General features: G+C 31.1%; 1 protein-coding gene and 2 long non-coding RNA genes across 4 annotated transcripts in view; 2 read left to right on the forward strand and 1 right to left on the reverse strand.

Moving 5' to 3' along the window:
- Nucleotides 1-9,810: 9,810 nt before the first annotated feature.
- On the reverse strand, nt 9,811-13,280 carry LOC126883038 (uncharacterized). 2 transcript variants are annotated; one of them, XR_007697468.1, is made up of 2 exons: nt 12,042-13,280; nt 9,811-9,999 (listed from the first exon to the last, which is right to left on the reverse strand). It is a non-coding gene; the product is annotated as an uncharacterized LOC126883038 (long non-coding RNA). The 2 variants fall into 2 exon arrangements; XR_007697469.1 differs by having other exon boundaries at nt 12,032-13,280.
- Nucleotides 13,281-13,464: 184 nt separating this feature from the next.
- The window catches only part of LOC114334387 (interferon-inducible double-stranded RNA-dependent protein kinase activator A homolog), a 52,502-nt gene continuing 43,070 nt past the window's right edge, over nt 13,465-22,896 (forward strand). The window contains exon 1 of the mRNA XM_050648225.1: nt 13,465-13,516. Coding sequence (XP_050504182.1) covers nt 13,480-13,516 — 37 coding nt within the window. The 5' untranslated portion in view covers nt 13,465-13,479. The remainder of the gene's footprint in view (nt 13,517-22,896) is intronic.
- Nucleotides 13,512-16,136, forward strand: LOC126883037 (uncharacterized). The gene is made up of 3 exons (XR_007697467.1): nt 13,512-13,779; nt 13,836-14,077; nt 14,493-16,136. It is a non-coding gene; the product is annotated as an uncharacterized LOC126883037 (long non-coding RNA).

Consider the following 22,896-nt stretch of genomic DNA (forward strand, 5'->3'; position numbering starts at 1 on the left):
TTCATTGTGGATAATAATGAAAAATTTTAATTTTAAATAAAGTACAAACAAGTTAGACAACTCAATACAAAAATTTTTATCAAACTAGACTGATAGTGAGAGCACAGATTTTTAGAATTTCAAAAAAACTGCAATTGTGACGTCACAAGGCCGCGTCTCACCATCAAATAATTTGATCAAACAGTTTGAGCAAACTCCGGAAGTATGTCAAAGTGACGTCACAATTGCAGTTTTTTTGAAATTCTAAAAATCTGTGCTCTCACTATCAGGGCTGCTTTATCCATTAGGCAATATAGGCAGTTGCCTAGGGCGGCAAATTATGAGAGGGCGGCAAAAATACTGTACAAAAAATATTTGTATATAAAAATTAAAATCGAATAACATTTAAGTATGTACTAGTGGCGGCTCGTCAGAGGAGGCAAGGGAGGCTCAGCCTCCCCATAAATTTTTTACACACTCTATACTGTTTTGTTTATCATGAATCGCGAAAACAACAATTACTCTCACTATTATACAACGTGTAAATTCCATATTATCACTAATTATCCATACGTACGGAGCATTAGCATTAGAACGCATGATCGCGTCTCAGTTTTATTACATATTATTGTAGGCAGGACCCTGGGTTATCCCGAGATGCACGAACGGAACCGAGAAGCCCAGCTTTCTCCGTTGCTAATGCTCCGTGCAGCGCAGCAGGCGTTTAAGGAGACCCGGTCTCCTAACAGTGGCATCTACGTCGCCATCACACGTTGCCCGGAGATATACCAAGGGAGGCAGTGTAGCTTCTCAGCTCCGTTGGGTGGTTGGGTGCGTCTCGGGACAACGAATTTTAGGGTCCTGACTAAATATAATGAAAAATCTAAAAGTGCGAATTTTGTTATGAAATTTGGTATGTGGGGTTATAATAATATTTGGAACAACTTGCTCAAATAACTTTTTCCGATATCTCTAACTCAAAGCAAAATATCGGTAATTTATCGTGTTTTTGAATTCGCAGTAGGCCGCGTTTAGAATTAAAAAAATTCAGTTGAGTATCTTAAAAATTTGAAGCTTCATTATGTATGGACTGCAAGACTTCAAATCTGTATTTATTTTGATATGCATAGGTATCTATTTACAAATAGATGGAATTGTTAACAAATAAACGACACAAACTTTGGTATTAAACTTTTACTATTAGACTAACTATTTTTAAAATGATGATATCATGAAATTATGAATTAGGATGATATTATGAAATGTAAATAAAAAATGGTCAAAAGATGGGGCCTTAAATTACATTTTTTGGCGCATTTTTTTGCTAGTGCAAATTTGTCTAGATATTTTAGTTAGGTATAGCCTCCCCTATTGTAAAAATCACGAGCCGCCACTGGTATGTACATAGTACATCCATCAATGGAATATAAGTGAGCATTCATTTCTAGAAAACAAATTGCATTTTCTTAACACTATTCATTCAAAAACGACAGAAGTCGTAAATTTAGGGATTATTGGGCCGTCGGCAGCACCGCAAAGGCGGAGGGCGCACTGTTCTATATTTTTTTTTTAAACTGAATCCTTTTGGGTTATTCGTGGTTGAAAATTTGCCATTTTTATTGAAAAATGTCGCCTTTTCGGACGTTTTTTTGCGAATACCTTAAAAATTATGCATCTAACGAAAAAAACTATATAAAACATTTTTTTAGCTTATGAAAAATCTAAGAGATTCGTTCCTTCATAAGTCTTCTAGTGATAACATAAAAAGAGATATGGTAGGTGAAAAGAATTTTTTTTGTTCATGCTCAAATGGGTGTGTTCAACTTAATAACAGAGAAACGGTTGATTTTAAGGGTATAATGCTATCAATATCTGTTGTAAGTATGTACTGCCTGAAAATACCTTTAAAGCGACCGCACTGTTAAATTTCGATTACATTCAAACTAAGCGAGATATGGTGCAACAAAAAAGGATGACTGATTTATTTTAAGATAAAATGCGAAGTATGTATATTTTAACCCCTCATCCACCAGATTTAAATGCATCGTTTTGCTTCTACAATACCTTTTACTATAGTATTATTTCTATGTTCAACAAGTTGGACGGGTTTAAATGTATGGTTTTTGAAAAAAATATGAAAAAATTATAGAGCATTTTTAAAATCTTTTTTAAATCTTCCTTTTTCTCCATGTAACTCGAAAATGATAATGAGATACAGTAATGAAAGAAAAATAAAATTGTTATCTAAAAGAAAACCTACATTTTTTAAGGTATTTTTTACGTACTCTTATCACTTTCGAATTACATGGAGAAAAAGGAAGATTTTTAAGATAATTGAAAATTGCGCTCTATAATTTGATCTTATTATTCTTTTCAAAAACCATTTATCTTAAACCCGTCCAACTTTTTGTAATACAGAAATAACACTATAGTAAAAGGTATTCTAGAAGAAAAACGATATATTTAAATTCTGGTGGATGAGGGGTTAAATATACTTCTCATTTTTCCTTAAAATACATTGGTCATAAGTTTTTTTGCACCATATCTCGCTTAGTTTGAATGTAACCGACATTTAACAGTTCTCGTTTTAAAGGTCTTTTTAAGCACTACAAAAGGTATTCGTAGCATTATATCCCTAAAATCGACAATTTCTCTGTTATTTTAATTTGAATACACCGATTTGAGCATGGACAAAAAAAAACTTTTTTCACCTACCATCTCTTTTTTTATTAAAACTAGAAGATTTATGAAAAAATGAAACTCTCTGATTTTTCATAAACTACAAAAATGTTTTGTATAGTTTTTTCGTTAGATGCACAATTTTTATGGTATTCCCAAAAAACAGTCTCAGAAAAGTGTCATTTTTCAATGAAAATGGCAAATTTTTAACGACGAATAACTTAAAAATTATTGAGTTTTCAATAAAATTTATAAAACAGTTATTGCTTAGAATTAGGTTCTCTGGCCACTTCCGGTGTTAGTTTGATAAAAAAAAATTCCACCCCCAAAAACGGGTGGGAACCACCCCTAAGTTAAAAGCGTCATAGGATATAGCGTAGACTTTGTTTCTTGAGCTATTCCCTACTTACAGTGAAAATATCAAGTAAATTGATGCAGTAGGATGGAATTCGGAGCCAAATACCCTCACTGACTGCACTAATAGATACCTACATCATTCATACATCAATGATGAATGCATTCACTTAAAGGTTTATTTGGATACCACAATAAAATCCCCAATCACCAATAATTGACATATCTAAATATTTAAAGAAGAGTGGATTGAAAGACTTTTCCCTAATTTTGATATTGCTTTGCGAATTTATTTGTGCCTCCCAGTTGCCAACCAACGTGTCCGCTGAAAGGTCATTTTCGAAAATGTCAAGAATTTAAAATAGTCATGAAAATAATTTCCGATCAAGTATGACGCAAGAACGTCTTAACAATTTGTCGATTTTGTCCATAGAAAGTGACGTAACAAAGGCGATAAATTATGACGACATTATAGATGATTTTTCCAAAGAAAAATCAAGAAAGAAATGTATTCTTATTTAAATAAAAAAATATGCTTGCAATTTTTTTTTCGCAAAAAAGGAACATGCTTTAAGGGCGGCTACTAGAGAATTGCCTAGGGCGTCAATTGACCTAAACGCGGCCCTGCTCACTATCAGTCTAGTTTGATCAAATTTTTTGTATTGAGTTGTCTAACTTGTTTGTACTTTATTTAAAATTAAAATTTTTCATTATTATCCACAATGAACACTCAGCATGTGACGTCACTAACTGTCACTTTCAGTTTGCTCAAACCAGTTTGATCAAATTATTTGATGGTGGGACGCGGCCTTTTTTGACATGTTTATGCACTTTTGGATGCATATCATGCACTTTAAAATGCAACTATGCATTTCCAGCCGTTTTTCTATTGTTGACTTTTTTACTGGTGTCATCCTGAACAATGAAAAAAGTTGTAACTTTCTACGTGCTGTATTTAAATATCGATTTATTTTTTCCTAAATAGAGAGTTATCAAGTAAAATTCTATCCATCCGTTATTTTGACACGTAAACGCTATTTTTTTACGGTATAAGTTTTAACGTATATGTAATTTTAGAGTTATCAAGTGGTCGAATTTCTGCTTCACGTTAATAGTTGGCAGCTGTCAGTCAAATTTCGTATTTGACAGCAAAATAATTAAATTTGTTTAAATTTTTTTCTGTTTTTGTTTTCTTTCACCCAAGATACATATTTTGTAATTTTGCCTCTGTCTTTAATTTCGATACCTTAAACCTGAACAAGCCAAACAGTATTTTCGGTTTGAAAAACAGGATATTCCAAGGCATGTACAATTGTTAGGGATATCAGATATAATTGTAACAGAAACTGGCCATACCTGTACTGGTAAGTAATGCTGAGAGGAACTAAAACTTTAAACTCAACCAAACCAAAACCAAGCCAAGAAAACAAAGACAAAACACCTGTTAACATACAAAATAAAATTTCATAACCCAACATATTTATTTATTACATGAACATGACAGAACTGAAATGGTCGAGTCACTCCGAGTCCTGCCGAATTGGTGCGATTCGCTGCTAACGTTACCGTATTTTAAGCCCGCTATCCGACCTACCGTAACGGAGTACGTTAACGTTAAAATCATTTCCGTTATTCAATATTCATACTGCGCATGCTCCATTGCTAAAATAACGTTACCGTATTCTCCTCGAGTTACTTGATAACTCTCTAATGTCCTGGGCCCTGATTCTAAATCAAATTTCGACCAAAAACAAGTCGCTTTCAATATGGCGACTGTCGAAATTATTTGACACGGAGATGAATGAATGGCCAAAAGCGAGGTTAGGTTTAGTTTAGATGTGTTTTGTTTATTTCTTGCAAGGAAAACTAAATCAAAAGGTATTATAATATAGCTGGGTTTAATTGAAATTTGCTTGTTTTGAGGAATTAGATAGAATAGTATTAAATTAGAAATATAATAATTGAGAATGTCCACAACATGAATCATCAACTCAATGAAAGATGTGAGGTAATAATCTGGGAAAATTAGTAAAAAACAAGGAAAATTAATTACCAGCTATTTTATTGCTGGACATGCTGAAATCAAATCTTAAGATTTCCTATATTAGTAATATAGCTGTGCAAAGTCCACAGAAAGTGTGCTATTTTGTTTATAAACAAATTAGCGCTCCGAAATCTTTTTTTTTATTATTGCTCTATAACTCCGAAAATTTTAACTTTAAACCAAAACACTCACATAAAAATTGACAGTAATTTAATTCTGCACATTGATAATTTATTCCAATTTCCTTCGACGGAAATTTTCTTCGGAAAATTCGGGTTTTCCAAACAAAATCTTTAATTTTCAACTAAAATTTGAGGGAAGTAATTATTTATCAATAATTAAATAATTTGGTGACAGTGACATAAATCTTTTTTGTTATGAGTGTCTTGAAGATATGAAAATTTGTATGTACAAAGAGGACCGGAATTAAAAGGTATCTAATGGTTCAAAGATTAAAATCCTGTTGTTTATAAAGGCTGTATGACACTATGCATTTTCTTGTATCATTTCTAATATCGTTTCTGATATGTCAAAAAAATGTATAGTGTCATACACAGATACAAGAAACGATATCAGAAACGATACAAGAATTTGTGTCAGGCACAGATTCTTATACAATAACTGCGCCAATTTCTGCGCAAAGAGCAAAAACGTAAAACCTGCTGGTAAAACTTCTAAATGTCATAATGGCGGCTGAAAATGAGATCATATGATTTATGTCTTGATGAATTTATTTGTGTTTTGTAGGTATTATTTATAAATATTTTATTGATACTTAATATACCGTTTGGTATGGACTACTGTTCTACTAATAACCATTTCATATTGCATAATTTTTTAATAGAGGAAAATACAATAGTTCCAATTTGGATCAAACTGAAGATAATTATAATGCAAATATTTTAGCACAAATATCAAAACAAAATAAAAAACACAAATAATCAACAGTCAACGTAAAAAGTCTAGTTATTATAACATTAAAATATTTATTTTTATTTATTAAAATATTTGTTTTTAAAAGTTTATAAATTTTATAAAATCCTTAAAATCAGCTGGTAGACTGTAGACGCAGTACTACCATACCAATGTAGTAACGTGACAGGGTGACAAACAAAATTTCGACCAATCACGTGCCGAATTTCATACAGTTTTCGATACAAGAACTTGCATAGTGTCATACAGGGCACAAATGTACGTACAAGAAATGATACAAGAAAATGTATACAAGAAACGATATCAGAAACGATATTAGAAATGATACAAGAAAATGCATAGTGTCATACAGCCTTAACTCTGTCGCAAATGCCGGTCAAATTTGACCGGTTATACCTGGAATCACTCCTCGCAATTCAATTTGTTTTTCTTCGAAAAGGACACAGAAGCCGTGCTCTTTTCAACAGCGTTAACTTAATTTAATTTAATCTAATATTTTCTGAGGGGTTCTATTTGTTTATAAGCCAAAAAATTGTTTCTTTATAACATTCCTGAGACCGCTCAAATGGTCCAATTTCAATCCTGTAAGGTACGTTGAATAGGTATAGTGCTTTTTTATATGAAAATCATAGTTATTCTGGTGTATCATAATCTTTCTGGTTATTATTTCGACCGAAATTTTTTAATTAACATTTTAATTATTGCTAAACTATTGGTTAGATTGTCGCCGGTCTCCTGATATACAGAGAGGGGCTAAATTATGGAATAAATTCATTTTCTCTAAAATGGACGATTTTAGAGAAAAATCCCGAAACAGGTCGATTTTTATTTTTAAATTAAATTTCTTGGCATATATTTCAAACTAGTGACGTCATCCATCCGAGCGTGATGACGTAATTATTTTTTTAAATAGGAATATGGGTTCGTGTTGTAGCTCATTTACAAAGGCGTTCAATTCTCTATTCAGTATTATAAACATTAATATAAATATTTATACAGGGAGGCCAAAAAAAATTTTGAATTAAATTAATTGACGCAAGAAGAAGAATGCATGTAATTTATTTAACTCAAAATACATTCTATTGCTGTCAGAAAATAGAAAAAAATGTTTATTTTGCAAATAAACATTGCTTTTAGCTTAAATTAAAAGTTCAAACTGCCAATAGGTAGGAGGGAGGCTGTTTGTGATTTAATTTAAGCGAAAAGAAATGTTTATTTGTGAAATAAACCTTTTTTTTCTATTTTCTGACAGCAGTACAATGTATTTTGAGTTAAATAAATTACATACATTCTTCTTTTTGCGCCAATTAATTTAATTCAAAAATTTTTTTTGGCAACCCTGTATAAATACCTAATGATATTAATGTTTATATTACTGAATAGAGAATTAAACGCCCTTTCAAATGACCTACCACACGACCCCTATTCCCATTAACAAAATTATCGATTACGTCATCACGCTCAGATGGATGACGTCACTAGTATGAAATATATGCCAAAAAATTGTAATTTAAAAATAAAAATCGACCTCTTTCGGGATTTTGCTCCAAAATCGTCCGTTTTAAAGAAATGAATTTATTCCATAATTTAGCCCCTCTGTATAATCTACTATAATAAATCTTTCATGTCTTCAATTATTTAATTATTGATAAATAATTAGGTACTTCCCTAAAATTTTAATTGAAAATGGCAGATTTTTTGGGAAAACTCGGATTTTCTGAGTAAAATTTTTGTTGAAGGAAATCGGAAAAAAAATAACTTTGTGCAGAACTTAATTACGGTGAATTTTTATTTGAGTGTTTTTGGCTCAAAGGAAAAATTATAGTAGTTACAGACCACTAATTGAAAAAAAAAAAGAAGATTTAGGAGTGCTAATTTGTTTATAAATAAAATAACACACTTTCTTCGGACTTGTCATACCGGTCATACCCCATATTACTAATATATGCAATCTTAAGATTCGATTTTAGCAATAAAATAGCTGGTAAATAATTTTTCCCAAAAATGGTATTTTTTCGATAATTTTCCCAGACTATCAACAAAATCCAAGAAACCGAAGCGCCAACCCAAATTTTGAGCAGTCTCAACATGATAAGGTTAATATCCCCAGTTGCTGTCATGGCGGTGTCGAAATGAAATTGCGACTGTCGAAATGAATTAGAATCAGCGGTGGGATCACGATCGGTAGAATGGTAGAATGCTGACGTCACGTTGCCTAGCAACCGTCGATTATCGCCTGCAAGCGTAAATTTGGTATCACGATGAATAGAATGGTCGTTTCCAGTCGAATTTTATCCCCACCCTTGTAGAATAAAAATCCTCCTCAAACTACCACTTCTTAGCTGTAGAAAGGACGGTTAATCTCTTTCTTTCTCATGTTGATAAACAAAAACAGAACCAATATGGCAATATGACAGATATTTATTTTTCCCGGTTCCGCATAGAATATTTTTGTCTATTGTTATTGTTTTTATGTTCACTAATATGTTTTACATAATATTTCAATCAACGGTTTTCCTCATAGACATCTAAAGAAAGTTTCTCGTGGTTTTTCATAGTGACTGTTTTGCAAAAATACAATTAGTTTTTATTTTGATATAACTAATAGCAGGATAACCAAGCAACAAACCTAAATAACATGTTTGGCTTTCCTTTATTTGGAGACATCAACTTTATTTCTTCGTGATACTGGTACCTTAAACCTCTACAGAATAGAATTTTGTCTCAAAATAGATTGGTGAATGTATCTACTTACACTGTATGTTTCTTAGATGAATAAAACTTTTTTCTACATAATTGTAGGTACATTTTGATTTTATATACCTACTGTTTAACAACCCATACTTATAGTAAATATAATTTATTCATTAGGTATAAATATTTTCTCCACTTGTTTACTAAACCTACCACTAATAACCCTAGTGGTTGATGCAGATAAAAGAAAGTTTGACCTTCACTGTGATTGTTTTTAATAAGTTATTTAAATTATTTGTAGTTTTTTTATAAAAATTTGTTTGAATTTAATCTTTCGATTGAAATTTAAAATGCTTATTCTTTTGCACACATTATTTGTATTCTGAAAGCTTACCTATATAAAGATGTTTAATGCCTGGTTGCATCAACAGATCTTAAACTTTAGATGTGCCTTAAGCTCAGATTGCGAAATATATGTATGTGTGGCATCATTGAGTCTTAGATCAGTTTTCAGCTTGGCACAATAATGGATTATTTATTTAGATAAGAATCGAAAATTATGGTGCAACGTGAGTGAAACTTAAAGCGGCCATATCGATGAGCTGGGCTGAGTTTAAGATTTGTTGGTGCTACCAGGCATAAGTTTAGTTAATAAAAATATATGATTTACTATTTTATTGGGAAAAAAGCCACAATTTAAGTGAAAAATGAGATTTATTGACGTTTTAACTTCCACTTCGGAAACAGTTATCGAAATATAAAATATAAATTAATATAATAAATTTTAATTTAACTTATTAATGAGTACTAAAATATTAATTAATATTTTGTATTTCAATAACGATTTCTGACTTGGAAGTTGAAACGTTAATAAATTTTATTTTTAACTAAATCGTGGATTATTTCACAATAAAATAGTATATTGCATACGATATCACAAAGAAGCAGCTTCAGAACAATATAAAAATATATGTAAATTAACTACAGAGGACAGTCTGACTTTTACAAAATTAACCTTAATTTTTGTGAAATATTTTTTCTCAAAAAATGCATTGTTTCTGCAGAAAAACCTCAGAATCCTCTTACTATTATCATTATAATTTTCAGGTTGAAATAAAAATCAATAATGGGTAAAACATAAACTTTATTTAAACTGAAGAATACATAAAAACAAATATAATCCATGAACATTATAAAAATAACAAAGACAAATCTTCATAACAAAGTTGTAGTACTTCTCTGTTACATCCAAAACATTTTCTTTCATAGGACTGAAAAAGCACACAGTATTGTCTTAACATTGTTTCATACCAAGACTAAAATGAGAACAAAGAATAAATCACAAATAAACCACAAATTTATGTAAATTGAAAAATAATGCAATTTTACTCTCTATGGCCAGTTTCACCAACAACAAATAAATCAGTGAATAGTGTGATAATTTAAAATTAAATTGACGAATTTTCTTTGTTACAGATATTTAAAGTGAGATTAACTCGTCAATTCATTTGAAGAGTAAATATTTATTTGATAAATAAATAAAATAAGTACTATTTGACGTTAGAGAAACATAGTTGTGTCAGTTTTATCAGTTGAATAATTTTATTCATCGAATAAACTACTATTCATCTTTGGTGAAACTGGCCATTAGTCAATGAAGCTTTACAATTATTATTTCTAGTGCAAAAATAAGTAATAATATTAAACTACTTATAAAAATTATTATGAAACTTGAAATAAACATTTCTTTAAGAAATTTGATCAATGCATCCATAAAACAAAAGTTTTATGTTCAAAATACTTCATAATAAGATATAAAGCTTCACCGTCCAGCAAAGATAACTAAGAAGTGAAAGTAATCTTTGCCAGAATAGAAATGGAAAATGTTTTGATCTCTATTTTAAACGATCTGCTGCAAAAAAGTTTTACATTTGAGTTTCTCCATATGAAGCATCATGTGTTGCACCTCCCCATCTAGCATCGATGTTTAAAATTTTTAAGTCTGGATCACACGCCTAAAAGATTGTAATTTTTTACTTATTCTTTATTTTGTTAGTCATTTTTTCAACACAAATATCAACAAATACTACAAATTTTTGCGATATTTGCAATATAATATATTATGTGATAATACATTATTTTTATAAATTGATTATTGGCAGCATATAGTACATAATATAATATTACAAGTAAGTAGTGTTATATAACAAGTGTTACAATTTGGACATTTTTAGAAAGATAACTTTTCTATTAAGATAGTTATGTTCCCGTTCCGTTGGAGCAATTATAGCAACATGTGTGCAAACTATGGCCCCTACACAGCCAGGAAAGTTAAACTTCTGCATAAATTTTCTTTTAAAATTCTCTTTTTGAACGAATGTAGTAGGAAAGATAATCGACTCTTCACTTAGATGTTCAATTGTTAAATTTGTTACATCATTTAAACGGTTGATAACAGTATTTTGGGCAATTGATATAGCAGTTCCATTTTATCTTTGTCATGGGGCACGATTCATTTTCGAACAAATTAAATCAAAACATAAAGTGACACATACGCCGATGTGTTTAGTATATTAGTATACAAAATGTATATACACGTCAACATTCATTTCACTTTATGTTTTGACTTAATTTGTTTGAAAATGAATCGCTACACATGGGAAAAGTTATAGCGGACGAAAAATAACTGATAGCTCTGACCGACTACTCTTTGATAGGAACTTATTGCATAAAAATAAGTGAGACAAAAATTGGCAGTGAAGGCTCAACACTGCTTGGATGAACGGATTAACAGCATTCTACCATTCATGAGGTAGAAGCCTCTCAAAAAAATAGTTCACCATGTCTGTTGTTAATATAAATAGATCTACAAACTCCTAAAGTAAATGCATCACTTTCCCTTCTCATTATTCTCCTCTATATTATACCTATTTATTTTGTTTCTTAATTGCTCATTTCTTTGTATATGACCAAGTATCTGAGCAGGAAGCATCTAAACGTCAAACTATATCAGTATTTAATATAAACATCAAAATATATTAATAATAATTAATAATTAAATAGTTCACTATGTCTGTTGTTGATATAAATAGATCTACAAACTCCTAAAGTAAATGCATCACTTTCCCTTCTCATTATTCTCCTCTATATTATACCTATTTATTTCGTTTCTTAATTGCTCATTTCTTTGTATATCCGAGCAGGAAGCATCTGAACGTCGAACTATATCGGTATTTAATATAAACATCAAAATATATTAATAATAATTAATAAGTGATATGAACCTACAACTTATTGATGTGTTATTTTTCCTTTACAGTAACAGGAATTTATAGAAAAAATACCTACATAAAAATACCTTTATATAACAATGTTCCCTAGTCACAGGTAAAATCCAAAAATTTAGTGATTTCTAATAAAATAGTTCCAAACAAACATAAGACAAAAATAAACATAATATCTCAAATAAACGCAAATAATCACAAATAATAATCTTTAGGTTAGCTTTTTGAATGCAACCACCACAAAATAAAGACAACCACACGTCAAACAGCAATATTTTTAAGAAGAAGAAGCGATATTTTTAACACGGCTAGTAGAATATCCGAACATTGCCGAGCACCGATTCTACTTTCCCAAGCGTGTTAACGTGATACCAAAATTGTCGATTGTAGAATTATTTTTGTGACGTCAGCATTCTACCATTCTACTGCAGTGGGACTCTATAACTTTTATAGCGAAAGCGTAAGCAAGTCGTAGCGAAGCGTAGCAAAGCAACGGTTCAGTTCGAATCGTACTCTGTATTGTGTGACTTCGCTTCGCTATACTATCGCAATACTCTACGAACTGGACCGAATTGAAACGAAAGATGGGGTAAAAATTAACGGCAACACAGCACGTTGTTTCAAGATTTTAGAGTTCTGTAATAATTGTCTTGTTCTATACCACAGATAAACTCCGTCCTGTGGAAATGTGATGTGATTCTACACATTTGACAGATTTAACTAACCTATAATTCCAAAAAAGCATAAGGTAAACAAAAACAAGTGTTTATTGTTGAAATTAAATAAAATGTTGCCTATAAATTTAATAATTTTCGACGAACAAGAACGTAGGGATCAGTTACGGCTGATTCGTGAAGAAGGTAGATTTTTAAGGGATAGAAGTGATTATTTTGGTTTGCCGGATTTACGATTCGTAGAGTTGTTTAGATTAAATAAAGATTTATTCCATTACCTTTTTAATGAATTGCAACCGTTGATGGATAACATTATATATATTTCCATGTTAAAAAAATGTATTTGTGAAAACTGAAAACTCGAGTATATTATGTATTTGTAAACAACAACGGCCAAAAAAACGAAACGTGGTAAAAAACAACCTCAAAACCAAGTAAAATTGTCAATTTCTTCTTCTAATACGTCACTCTAAGCGCTAAACGTGGTGAAACGAAACCACAAATAATCACGTTTCGCTTTACTTCCGAACTCCATTCGGTGTTGCCGACGTCATCCGACAGCAGTTTACAGAGTATAACTTGATGAAAGCGTTCGGAAATCACGCTTACGCTTTCGCTATAAAAGTTACAGAGTCCCGCTACTGATCGTGATCCCACCACAGCCCTGTGGCGGGACTCCGTGCACTTTCGTTTCAAGCGATGCGATCGCATTTATGCAAATTAGCAGAGTATAGACGTAGTAGAAGAGGTGTTCCCAAATTCCCAACAGACTACTAAATTCCACACGGACGTAAGCAGTGATTGGTCGTTATCATCTGATTTTGACATAGATAGACATATGGATTTGGAATATTTGGATGAATTTTTGTGGTTATGTAAGTATATTTGTTGCCTGTCTGATTGACACTTTCTTGTTTTTGAAAAATTTGTTCAAGAATGGAAATATGAAGACGTGGAAAGATATGCAGAAAGTTGAGACAAGTTATGTAAGGTCTAGAACAGTTCACACAAAGAAACAAGATGATTTATACTATGAGTATAGTTTTTAATCAATTTCATGCTATGAGTGTAACAGAAATAACATAATAATATGCAAGGAGTATAGATGCTAGGAGAGTATATTATATTCATTGATGTGGTAAGTCCTTTATTAGTTGCAATAATTAAAACTTATAGGTACTTGTCTATCTTTAGGATATAAGCCCAACTATAAAATAATTAGGACAGAGAAACCTGTTCCATTCATTGTCCCTCCAGACTGATTTGCAAACTGTGAGATCAAGGACAGCTTTCTATCAGTTATGTATTGGAAAACACATGCTGAACCATGCATCTGTAAAAACTACAAGAAAAAATGGTTGTAGAGAAATTAATGAGGTGCCACCCAATAAAATTTCATGAGATTCAAGAATGTGAAGATACATGAGCAATTTCAGGTAGGGATCCTATTAAATTACATAATGTAACTTTAACACAGGTATATGAAAGTGAGTGTAAGGCAGTGGTCTCCAATAAACACTGTACACGGCCTAAGGCATCTATTGGATACCACCAGTTAAGTTGGTGGCTACTACAAATTACTCTGTAATTTGAATTTGTTTTAGAATTACTCTTTTCTGTAACTCTTTTCGGTTGTAAGATAGTTTTCTGTCCTTCAAAGTTTATTAAAAGAACGAAAATGAACAATTTTCCTACAGCGTGACATACGCAGCCTACAACATCTATTGGAGACAACAGCCTTACACATTGTTTTGTAGAGTTTGTAACATTTTTTGTATTCCCTGTTACCAGTGCAACTGTAAAGTATATGAGCTGAAAAATACCTTATGAATAATACTAACTCTGTTTTAGATGATGCTGCAAGGTGTTTGGGAGAAAATAAAAAGAGAAACTGAGTAAACATTGAATTTGATATTAAGATAGTTTTTTAGCTCACAAATGTTTTTTGTTTTGTATCTGTATTAAATTTTTATTATACAGTAGGTCCTTAGCACCCCAATTATCCGTGCTCCTCGTGACCGGAAGTGGCACGGATAATTGAAAAGCACAGATGATCCAATCATTAATTTCTTATACAGTGAGCACGTAAAGGTTGGAATAAATTCATTTTCTCGAGAATGGACGACTTTTGAAAAAAATCCCAAAACAGGTCAATTTTTAATTTTAAATTACGACTTTTTGGCATATATATAATACTAGTGACGTCACCCATCTGGGCGTGATGACGTCATCGATGATTTTTTTAAATGAGACTAGTAGTCGTGTGATAGCTCATTTGAAAGGTAATTCAATTCTCTATTCAGTAATATAAACATTAACATAATTATTTATACAGGGTGTCCAAAAAATTTTTTTTGTATTAAATTTATTGACATAAAAAGAAGAATGTATGTAATTTATTTATTTCAAAATACATTTTACTGCTCGCAGAAAACAGAAAAAAATGTATATTTGAAAAATAATCATTGCTTTTTGCTTAAATTAAATGTTCAAATTGTCACGAGGCTGGTGGGTACCTGTTTTAATATTGAATTTAAGCCAAAAACAATATTTATTTGCCAAAAACACATTTTTTCCTGTTTTATGATAGCAGTAAAATGTATTTTGAATTAAATAAATTACACTCATTCTTCTTTTTATGTCAATAAATTTAATTCAAAAAAATTTTTTTTGGGCACCCTGTATAAATAATTATGTTAATGTTTATATTACTGAATAAAGAATTGAATTACCTTTCAAATGAGCTATCACACGACCCCTATTCTCATTTAAAAAAAACATCGATGACGTCATCACGCCCAGATGGGTGACGTAACTAGTATGACATATATGCCAAAAAGTCTTAATTTAAAAATAAAAATTGACCTGTTTCGGGATTTTTTCCCAAAATCGTCCGTTCTTGAGAAAATGAATTTATTCCAACCTTTACGTGCTCACTGTATATGATTCATATAAGAATATTTCATAAGAATTTCTTATGCATGATATGTACTTACCTATCATAAAAAAATAACAGAAAAAATAAATCTTTCATTATGAGTCTCCTTTTCTGCATATAGAGTTTCTGTCGAGTGATTAAAGTGATGCTATTTTGATAAAACCTTAAAAATTCAATTTGAGTAATAGAAAATCATAGCACGGATAATCTGCAGCCCGGATCGGGGTTCTACTGTAGTTGTATAGGCTAATTTACAAGAATGTTAGTTTGTTTTTATAGATTTTACTTGATTCATAAATATTGTGAAATTTCTTATAAGATTATATTTACATATATACGCATACTTAATTTAGGTCTGAATTTTAAAGAATTGTTAAGTAATGATGTTATTTTATAGACAACATTATAATATATTAGAGTTGTACTTTAAAAATCAAAATATTACTGGGTCCCAGGCGGGGTTTAGAGGGGTTTTACCTTCGCCATTGCACCAATAAGAGCCTCCCCTCCTTTGATTTCCGAGATTTTTAATAAAGAATAAAAATTTTTAAACATTAGGTATTTAGTGTTTTATTTAGTTTGCAATAGTTATTTTCAGTAAACATTTTTTATTATCGTATATTTATGGTGAAAACAATATTTAGTGTAAGGTTCTAGAAATTAAAGTCATTTTGAATTTATGCAAGGCAGGTCCACAACAGCAATTTTTATTTTAAGACAGCTAATGGAAAAACTTGAGAAAGAGAAAAAGAAAGACTCGCACATAGTATTTATTAATCGTGAGAAACATATGACAAAGTTACTGGAAACCTACTGGTACTAAGTAGGAAAGGAATACCGGCTGAATATGTGAGTGCTGCTAGACATGTATGAGATGGTAACGATCAGAGTTCAAGCAACGAAAACAGAATATTCTTTTAAATATGGTATTACAAATCCACATAGAGTAGTTAGCTGGGATAAACAAGAGCTCCACAAGATGATAGTTTTATGTATGTAGGATCGATATTACTGAGCAATGAGAAAGTACATGGAGATACTAGATACAAGTAATAGACCTGGATCCCGCGTATGAAAAAAAGTTGATTATTAGCAAGCTGACAATTTGTTAATGGCTTAACGGTGTCGAGTCGGACAGCATGATTTGAGTTTCCACTAGACTTGTGTTATGGACGGATTTTACGGGCTGTGATTGGTTGTATTCAAATCAAGGACATTTAGGATTAGGAATCTCTCTCACTCGTTTGTTGCAGTTTTAGTTTTAAGGTTATAATACTTATACATATTTACATTTTAAATTTGTAAAGTTATAGTTCTTCTACAATAAATATTATAATACAAATGAATATCTTAATTTATAAATGTAAAGTTAATATTTTTCAGAGTATTTACGTACTTTGTATGCTGTTTTTTTATTAAGTACTTATAGTTTTCTCGGATCTACATTCAGCAAAAATTATATAACTAGGGGGTAGTAATGTTATAAGAAAATTAAATAGTACAATTTATACTTATAAAAGAGATAATATTATATTTATTTGTGTCTTAAAAATGTATGATTAACTTTCAGACTTATTTGATCTGATGTACTAAATTGGCTCAGAGACTAACAAAGTATTAACATATAAAAGTTTAAGGGTTGTAAGAACTTCAGAAGGAAATTTTAATACGAGAGTGGCCATTCCCCTGCCTAAACTGCAATACATATTTAATTTAATTAAATGAATTGCCATAAAATAGTCATACTAACTTTATGATGGAATTAATGGTAGGTATAGAGAAAAAAACAAATAGAACGTTTTTTAAATTGTTTATTAGTGAGCTGTTCTTTAGATCATACATAAGGTTGATCATAGACTATGCCACCATCTTATATGCATCTGCTAGCACCAATTTATTAAAGAAAATAAATGTAACGATCAATTGCTGAATTCAATTGATTGTTTGTCTAGGTGCCATGAGATCCACTCCTGTTGAAGCGTTATTTGGAGAAGCCATTGAATTACCACCACAGTTTAGAAGAACCTATCTGAGTGACAAATTCTTAATAAAAATTCTTCTTTCTCGAAACTGCTTATGCCCCTCAGGGGTGTCAGATCTTTTCATCCTCTATCCATCTCTTCCATTTCTTGCGGTCCTTTGCTAACTCTTTCATTTGTGTATGTGTTTTTCCTTCCCAATTTCTATAATCTGATCGATCCACCTTTTTCTTGTCCTCCATTTCCTTCTTTTACCATACCTTTTTGATTCCATCACCTGCTTTGGTAGTCTTCCCTGGTTCATTCGGTTAATGTGTCCATACCAATTTAATTTCTTTTTTGGATCTTCGTTATTATCGATAGCCTTTGTCTAATATCCTCATTTCTTATTCTGTCCAATTTTGTTTTTCCTGCTATTTTTCTCAACTGCTTCATCTCCGCTGCGCTTATTGTACTGTCTATTTTTGCATTGTTTACCCATGTTTCACTTGCATAATTTTAAAGTTGATACGTATATTGCATTGTATACCTTTAGTTTTATTTCTTCCTTTCCAAATATTGTTTTATTTAGTGCATAGTAGATCTTATTTGCTTTTTTCGCCCTGTATGAGATTTCTTTGTCTACCTTTCCATCCTCTGATATTATTACTCCCAGGTATTCAAACGTCGAGATTGTTTCCATTATTTCATTTTTGCGACTAAATAACGTTTGGTTTATTTCTTCCCTTTTCTTTTGGGTTACTATCATGGTCTTCGTTTTCTTTACATTTACCTCCATTTTCAAATTTTCTATTTCTTCCACCCATATATTCATTAATTTTTGCATTTTTTCTTTATCGTCTGCTATTATTTCTAGGTCATCTGCATATAGTAATCCTTCCATTTTCACTGGTACTAAATTCCTATACCCTATTGTTGACTGTTTGCCTTGACCTTCTTTTAGCACTCTTCATTACTAATATGAATGAAACTGTCCCCTCGTTTTATTCCTCTTAGATTTATTATTGGCAATCAGTTTCCGTTTATTTGTACTTTAGCCAGTACATTTCTATATACTTTTATATGTACTTTTTGCCAGGCTTATTATCTTTTGTGGGCTTTCCAGGTCTTCCATTACTGACCATATTATTTCTCTATTTATACAATCAAAAGCAGCTTTAATATCTATAATCGTAATATATAAGTGTTGTCTTTACAACACAAAAATTCCTACCCAACAATAGATATTAACTGCTCAAATCAACTTGATCTTTCACTAAAAAAAAATAATTGTTGGAAATAATGGGAGTGTATACTAAACTCATAAAATTTTGTGGAATTTATTTCTATAAAATATTTTTATTTTGTACAATAAATACTTTTCTCATCTGTTATCAATACATTATAAAGGTTTAAATAAATAATTATTGATTGGTGTATGGTGTATGTTATGTGATTTATGCCTGTTTACTGTTAATAATAATATTGGCTATGAGTAGTTATGTTTGGTTGTGTAGTCTTTTCCAGTTACGTCTAGCAACCTAACTTCTCAAAAAAAAATTACCAACGTCACTAGACAGTAGTTGTGTCTCAGATTAGCAAATAGACTTTACCTTTTCATACTTGATGGTTTCACTGTAATTATTAAGAATGCCTGACAGTTAACATGTTTAGATGACGGATTTTTTGTCTTTGATGAAGGCAAATTAGCCTGAGTATTGCGATGGCATCGATAGTCTTTCTGTAATAAAAAAAATCTATTTAATATCTTACAATATATGAATATATGTTTTGAACTTTAAATCAAAATGAACACAAAATTTGTTGCTTAGCAAAATACTTAAAAATTCTCTCCAATGTTAATTATTCATCCCTACAAAATATAAAACCCATAAAGTTAGAAAGTGAATATATTAACATCAATATTTACCTTGAAAACAAGCTTCATAGAATCATTTGGATAAGTTCTTAGAACTCAAATTTACTTTATTAACATTTTCATATTCTTTTTGACAATTTTGAGCATCTTCTTGTGTTGTTATATTAGCTCAAATCACTGCATTAAATGCGCCATCCTTTCCATTTATTTCGGAAAAATGAACCACCTTATACTCAAATGAGTCTGGGAGGAAGCTTTAAAAATTTACAAAATATAGGAAGCAAGCAGAAAGTAATTTGTTTTTTTTTATAAATATTACTATGTATCTGTAAACGTTCCATAACTTTTGCTGGAAATAATATGGCTGTTTAAAAATGAATACAATAAACAAGTATAAACGTATAAAATAGTCTCAAAATCCAAGATTAATAACTAAAATATCAATATTTTTCTTTTGTATAACATAAACACACTGCATAAACAAAAACAAACCAGAAAACAGGGTTACGTGTTACGTATTTCTTTTAAATGTCATCAAATATGTCATTGATTTGAATACGACCAATCACAGCCCGTAAAATCCGTCCATAACACAAGTCTAGTGGAAACTCAAATCATGCAATCCGATGACGATGACTGCCAATCACAGCAAACGTCCATAGAGGTAAATTGACATAGAGAGAGTGTCATTCAAAGCGAAGTGACGACGCCATCTTTTTTCTTTGGATTAGTGCTGTTTCACTCTTACGCATATTAAGCTACGACAGTTGTCCTCCTCTTCCGTGCCTATATTCACACCTTAATGTCATCTTAGTTTCTCGGTACAATGTGCTAGAAAGAGAGCGCAAACCAGTCGAAGAGATATTCAGCCCTATTCTGTAACTTTTAACAAATCGAATAGAAATGACCAAGTCGAATCGTAATTACCCAAAATCGGAATGTTTGATATCTATCGCGTCATTTTTGTGTTTGGACCGGTATTCTGTAACTCATATCGTAATCGGAATCTCTGACTTCTATTTCACGCGGTTCTGAGGAGGTGGCAGCCGCGCAGTAACCAGCGAAATTGTGTTCTGTGACCTATTTTGTTACTTGAGATATGACACCGTTGCCATTTCCTCAATGTTTTCATACTTTCTTCATACTATCCTCAAAGTTTTGAGAAGTAAATAAAATATTCGTGTAAATACTGGATGCAAAAAGCTTAAAAGAGGATAAATGGTTTTAAATTAAAGTTAATTAAAATTGATATAAAAAAGAAGATAAACTGATAAATAAAAAAGATAAGTGAAGATAAGAAGTATAAATGCTTTTAAATCAAAGATATTTAAATTGATGTTATTAATTCATTATTATTAATAAATTATTTAAAATTGATATTACTAATAATATGCAATCTTTAAGATTCGATTTCAGTTGAAATAACTGCTAAACAACTTTTCCCAAAAATGGCATCTTTTCTATAATTTGTTCAGGTTATGAGCGTTGACTGATAAATATACAAGTATACTGGTATAATATTTATTTATCAAGCTATTCTTGTGCATTATACCATTGATTGCAATTGTACAAGAAATATACGAACAAAATATGGCAACAATGTGAATGGGAAACATTCAGACGCCAAGTAGCAAATAAATAAGGTTAGGTCCAATTATTCATACTCGTACAACATGTCTAAATGAAATATATATAGTTCTCTAAACAAATAACACCACAGACTAAAAATTAAGCAGCTAAAAAAAGGTACAAATACTATAAATAATTATAAATAAGTAGTATGTAATTAATTATTTTTATATATAAAATCTAAACGTCAAAACAAAACAAAATGCGCTTGCGTCAACCACAATTCCGATAATCGGAATCTCATCTCGACAGGGTAAATGCTGTCGAAGTGATTTCTATTCACATTACGATTGTAGAGATTCCGAAGTAGTTATGGAATACGGATTTGGACTATTTCTATTCGACTTGGTCACTTCTATTCGATTTTACTGACTTCTATCATCGAAATGAGTTACAGAATAGGTATGATTGTCGTCAGGACGCGCGGAGTGAAGGCTCACTCTATGTTAATATATACCTATGCAAACGTCCGTGTTGAGTTTAGTCACGTTTAGTGTGGTCTCTTCTATACTACATTCGCTCTCGCGAGATTTTTTTTGAGACATTCGGAATAGGAAACCTACAACACAAAAATTCCTACCTCACACTATTAACTGCTAAAATCAACTCAAATCAACTTAATCTTTCATTAAAAAAAGAAGAATTATTAGAAATAGTGGGAGTGTCTACTAATCTCATAAAATTTTGTGAAGTTTATTTCTACAAAATATTTTTATTTTGTTGTTCTGAAGCTATTTCCTTGTGGCATTTTTATAATATTTTTATTTTGTACAATAAATAATTTTCTCATTTGCTATCAATACATTATAATGGTTTAAATAAATAAATATTGATTGGCGTAAGGTTTATGTTATTTTTATGTCTGTTTACTATTAATAATATTGGATATGAGCAGGTGCGTTGGTTTTGTAGTAATTTCCAGACACTTCTGACAACTGAATTTTTCAAAAAAGAAATTACTAACGTCAGTGTCAAAAAAAATCTCGCGAGAGCGAATGTAGTATAGAACCGTCTATATTCCTTAGAGTACGATCGTCTCAGGCGTTCGACTCAGGCGATAATGCACGTAGTCCCAATTCTGGTCTATTTATTAGTAATCACGTAATCACACCACCTCTGATTCATTTGTCAAGGTCATTAAGCCAAATGTTTACGCTGTGTCTAGGTACACGCTAACGTGTACGCAAATAAAAAAGTTAGGTATTACACGCGAATTTAAACTTCATCAAGCCAGTGACGTCATTATTTAGCGTGCGCAGTGACTGTATATTTTGGTACACGCTATTTTGATATGTTTAGTGTTTGTTTGATAGAAAAATGTTTGTTATTAAGGGAAGGGGAAGGGAAGCAGAACTATTCAGATGTTTCAAACTTAACTGTAATAAATAATCAATGTGTATAGTATACAATTATATATTCAGGTTAGCAAAATAAATATTTAGTTCTGGACATGTACAAAATACTGATAAACCAATGCTGTTGTGTTTATTTCTATTTATACAGGGAAGTTGAACTTGTTACGATTTTCATAGAAAATTGGTTATAACTTTGTAAATACCCTGTATAACAGTGGTGTCATGGCAAAATTAGCAGTGCGGGAACGCAGTGCCGGAACGCACTGCTAATTTTTGTTTACAAAACCTAAATTCTCTATTATTTTTTTTTCTTTTCTTAACCAGTGCGGGAACGGCGTTCCCACGCGTTCCCACACCATGACACCACTGCTGTATAACATAATAAACCTTTATATTTTTGTGATGGGGACGTTAAGAAGATTTCGAACATAAAATAAATTATAGGGTGTTCCATTTAAAAAACCATAAGTTTGGTCTGCCACTAAATCAATCGCCC

The sequence above is a fragment of the Diabrotica virgifera genome, chromosome 4 (assembly GCF_917563875.1).
Source record: "Diabrotica virgifera virgifera chromosome 4, PGI_DIABVI_V3a".
Taxonomy (NCBI): domain Eukaryota; kingdom Metazoa; phylum Arthropoda; class Insecta; order Coleoptera; family Chrysomelidae; genus Diabrotica; species Diabrotica virgifera.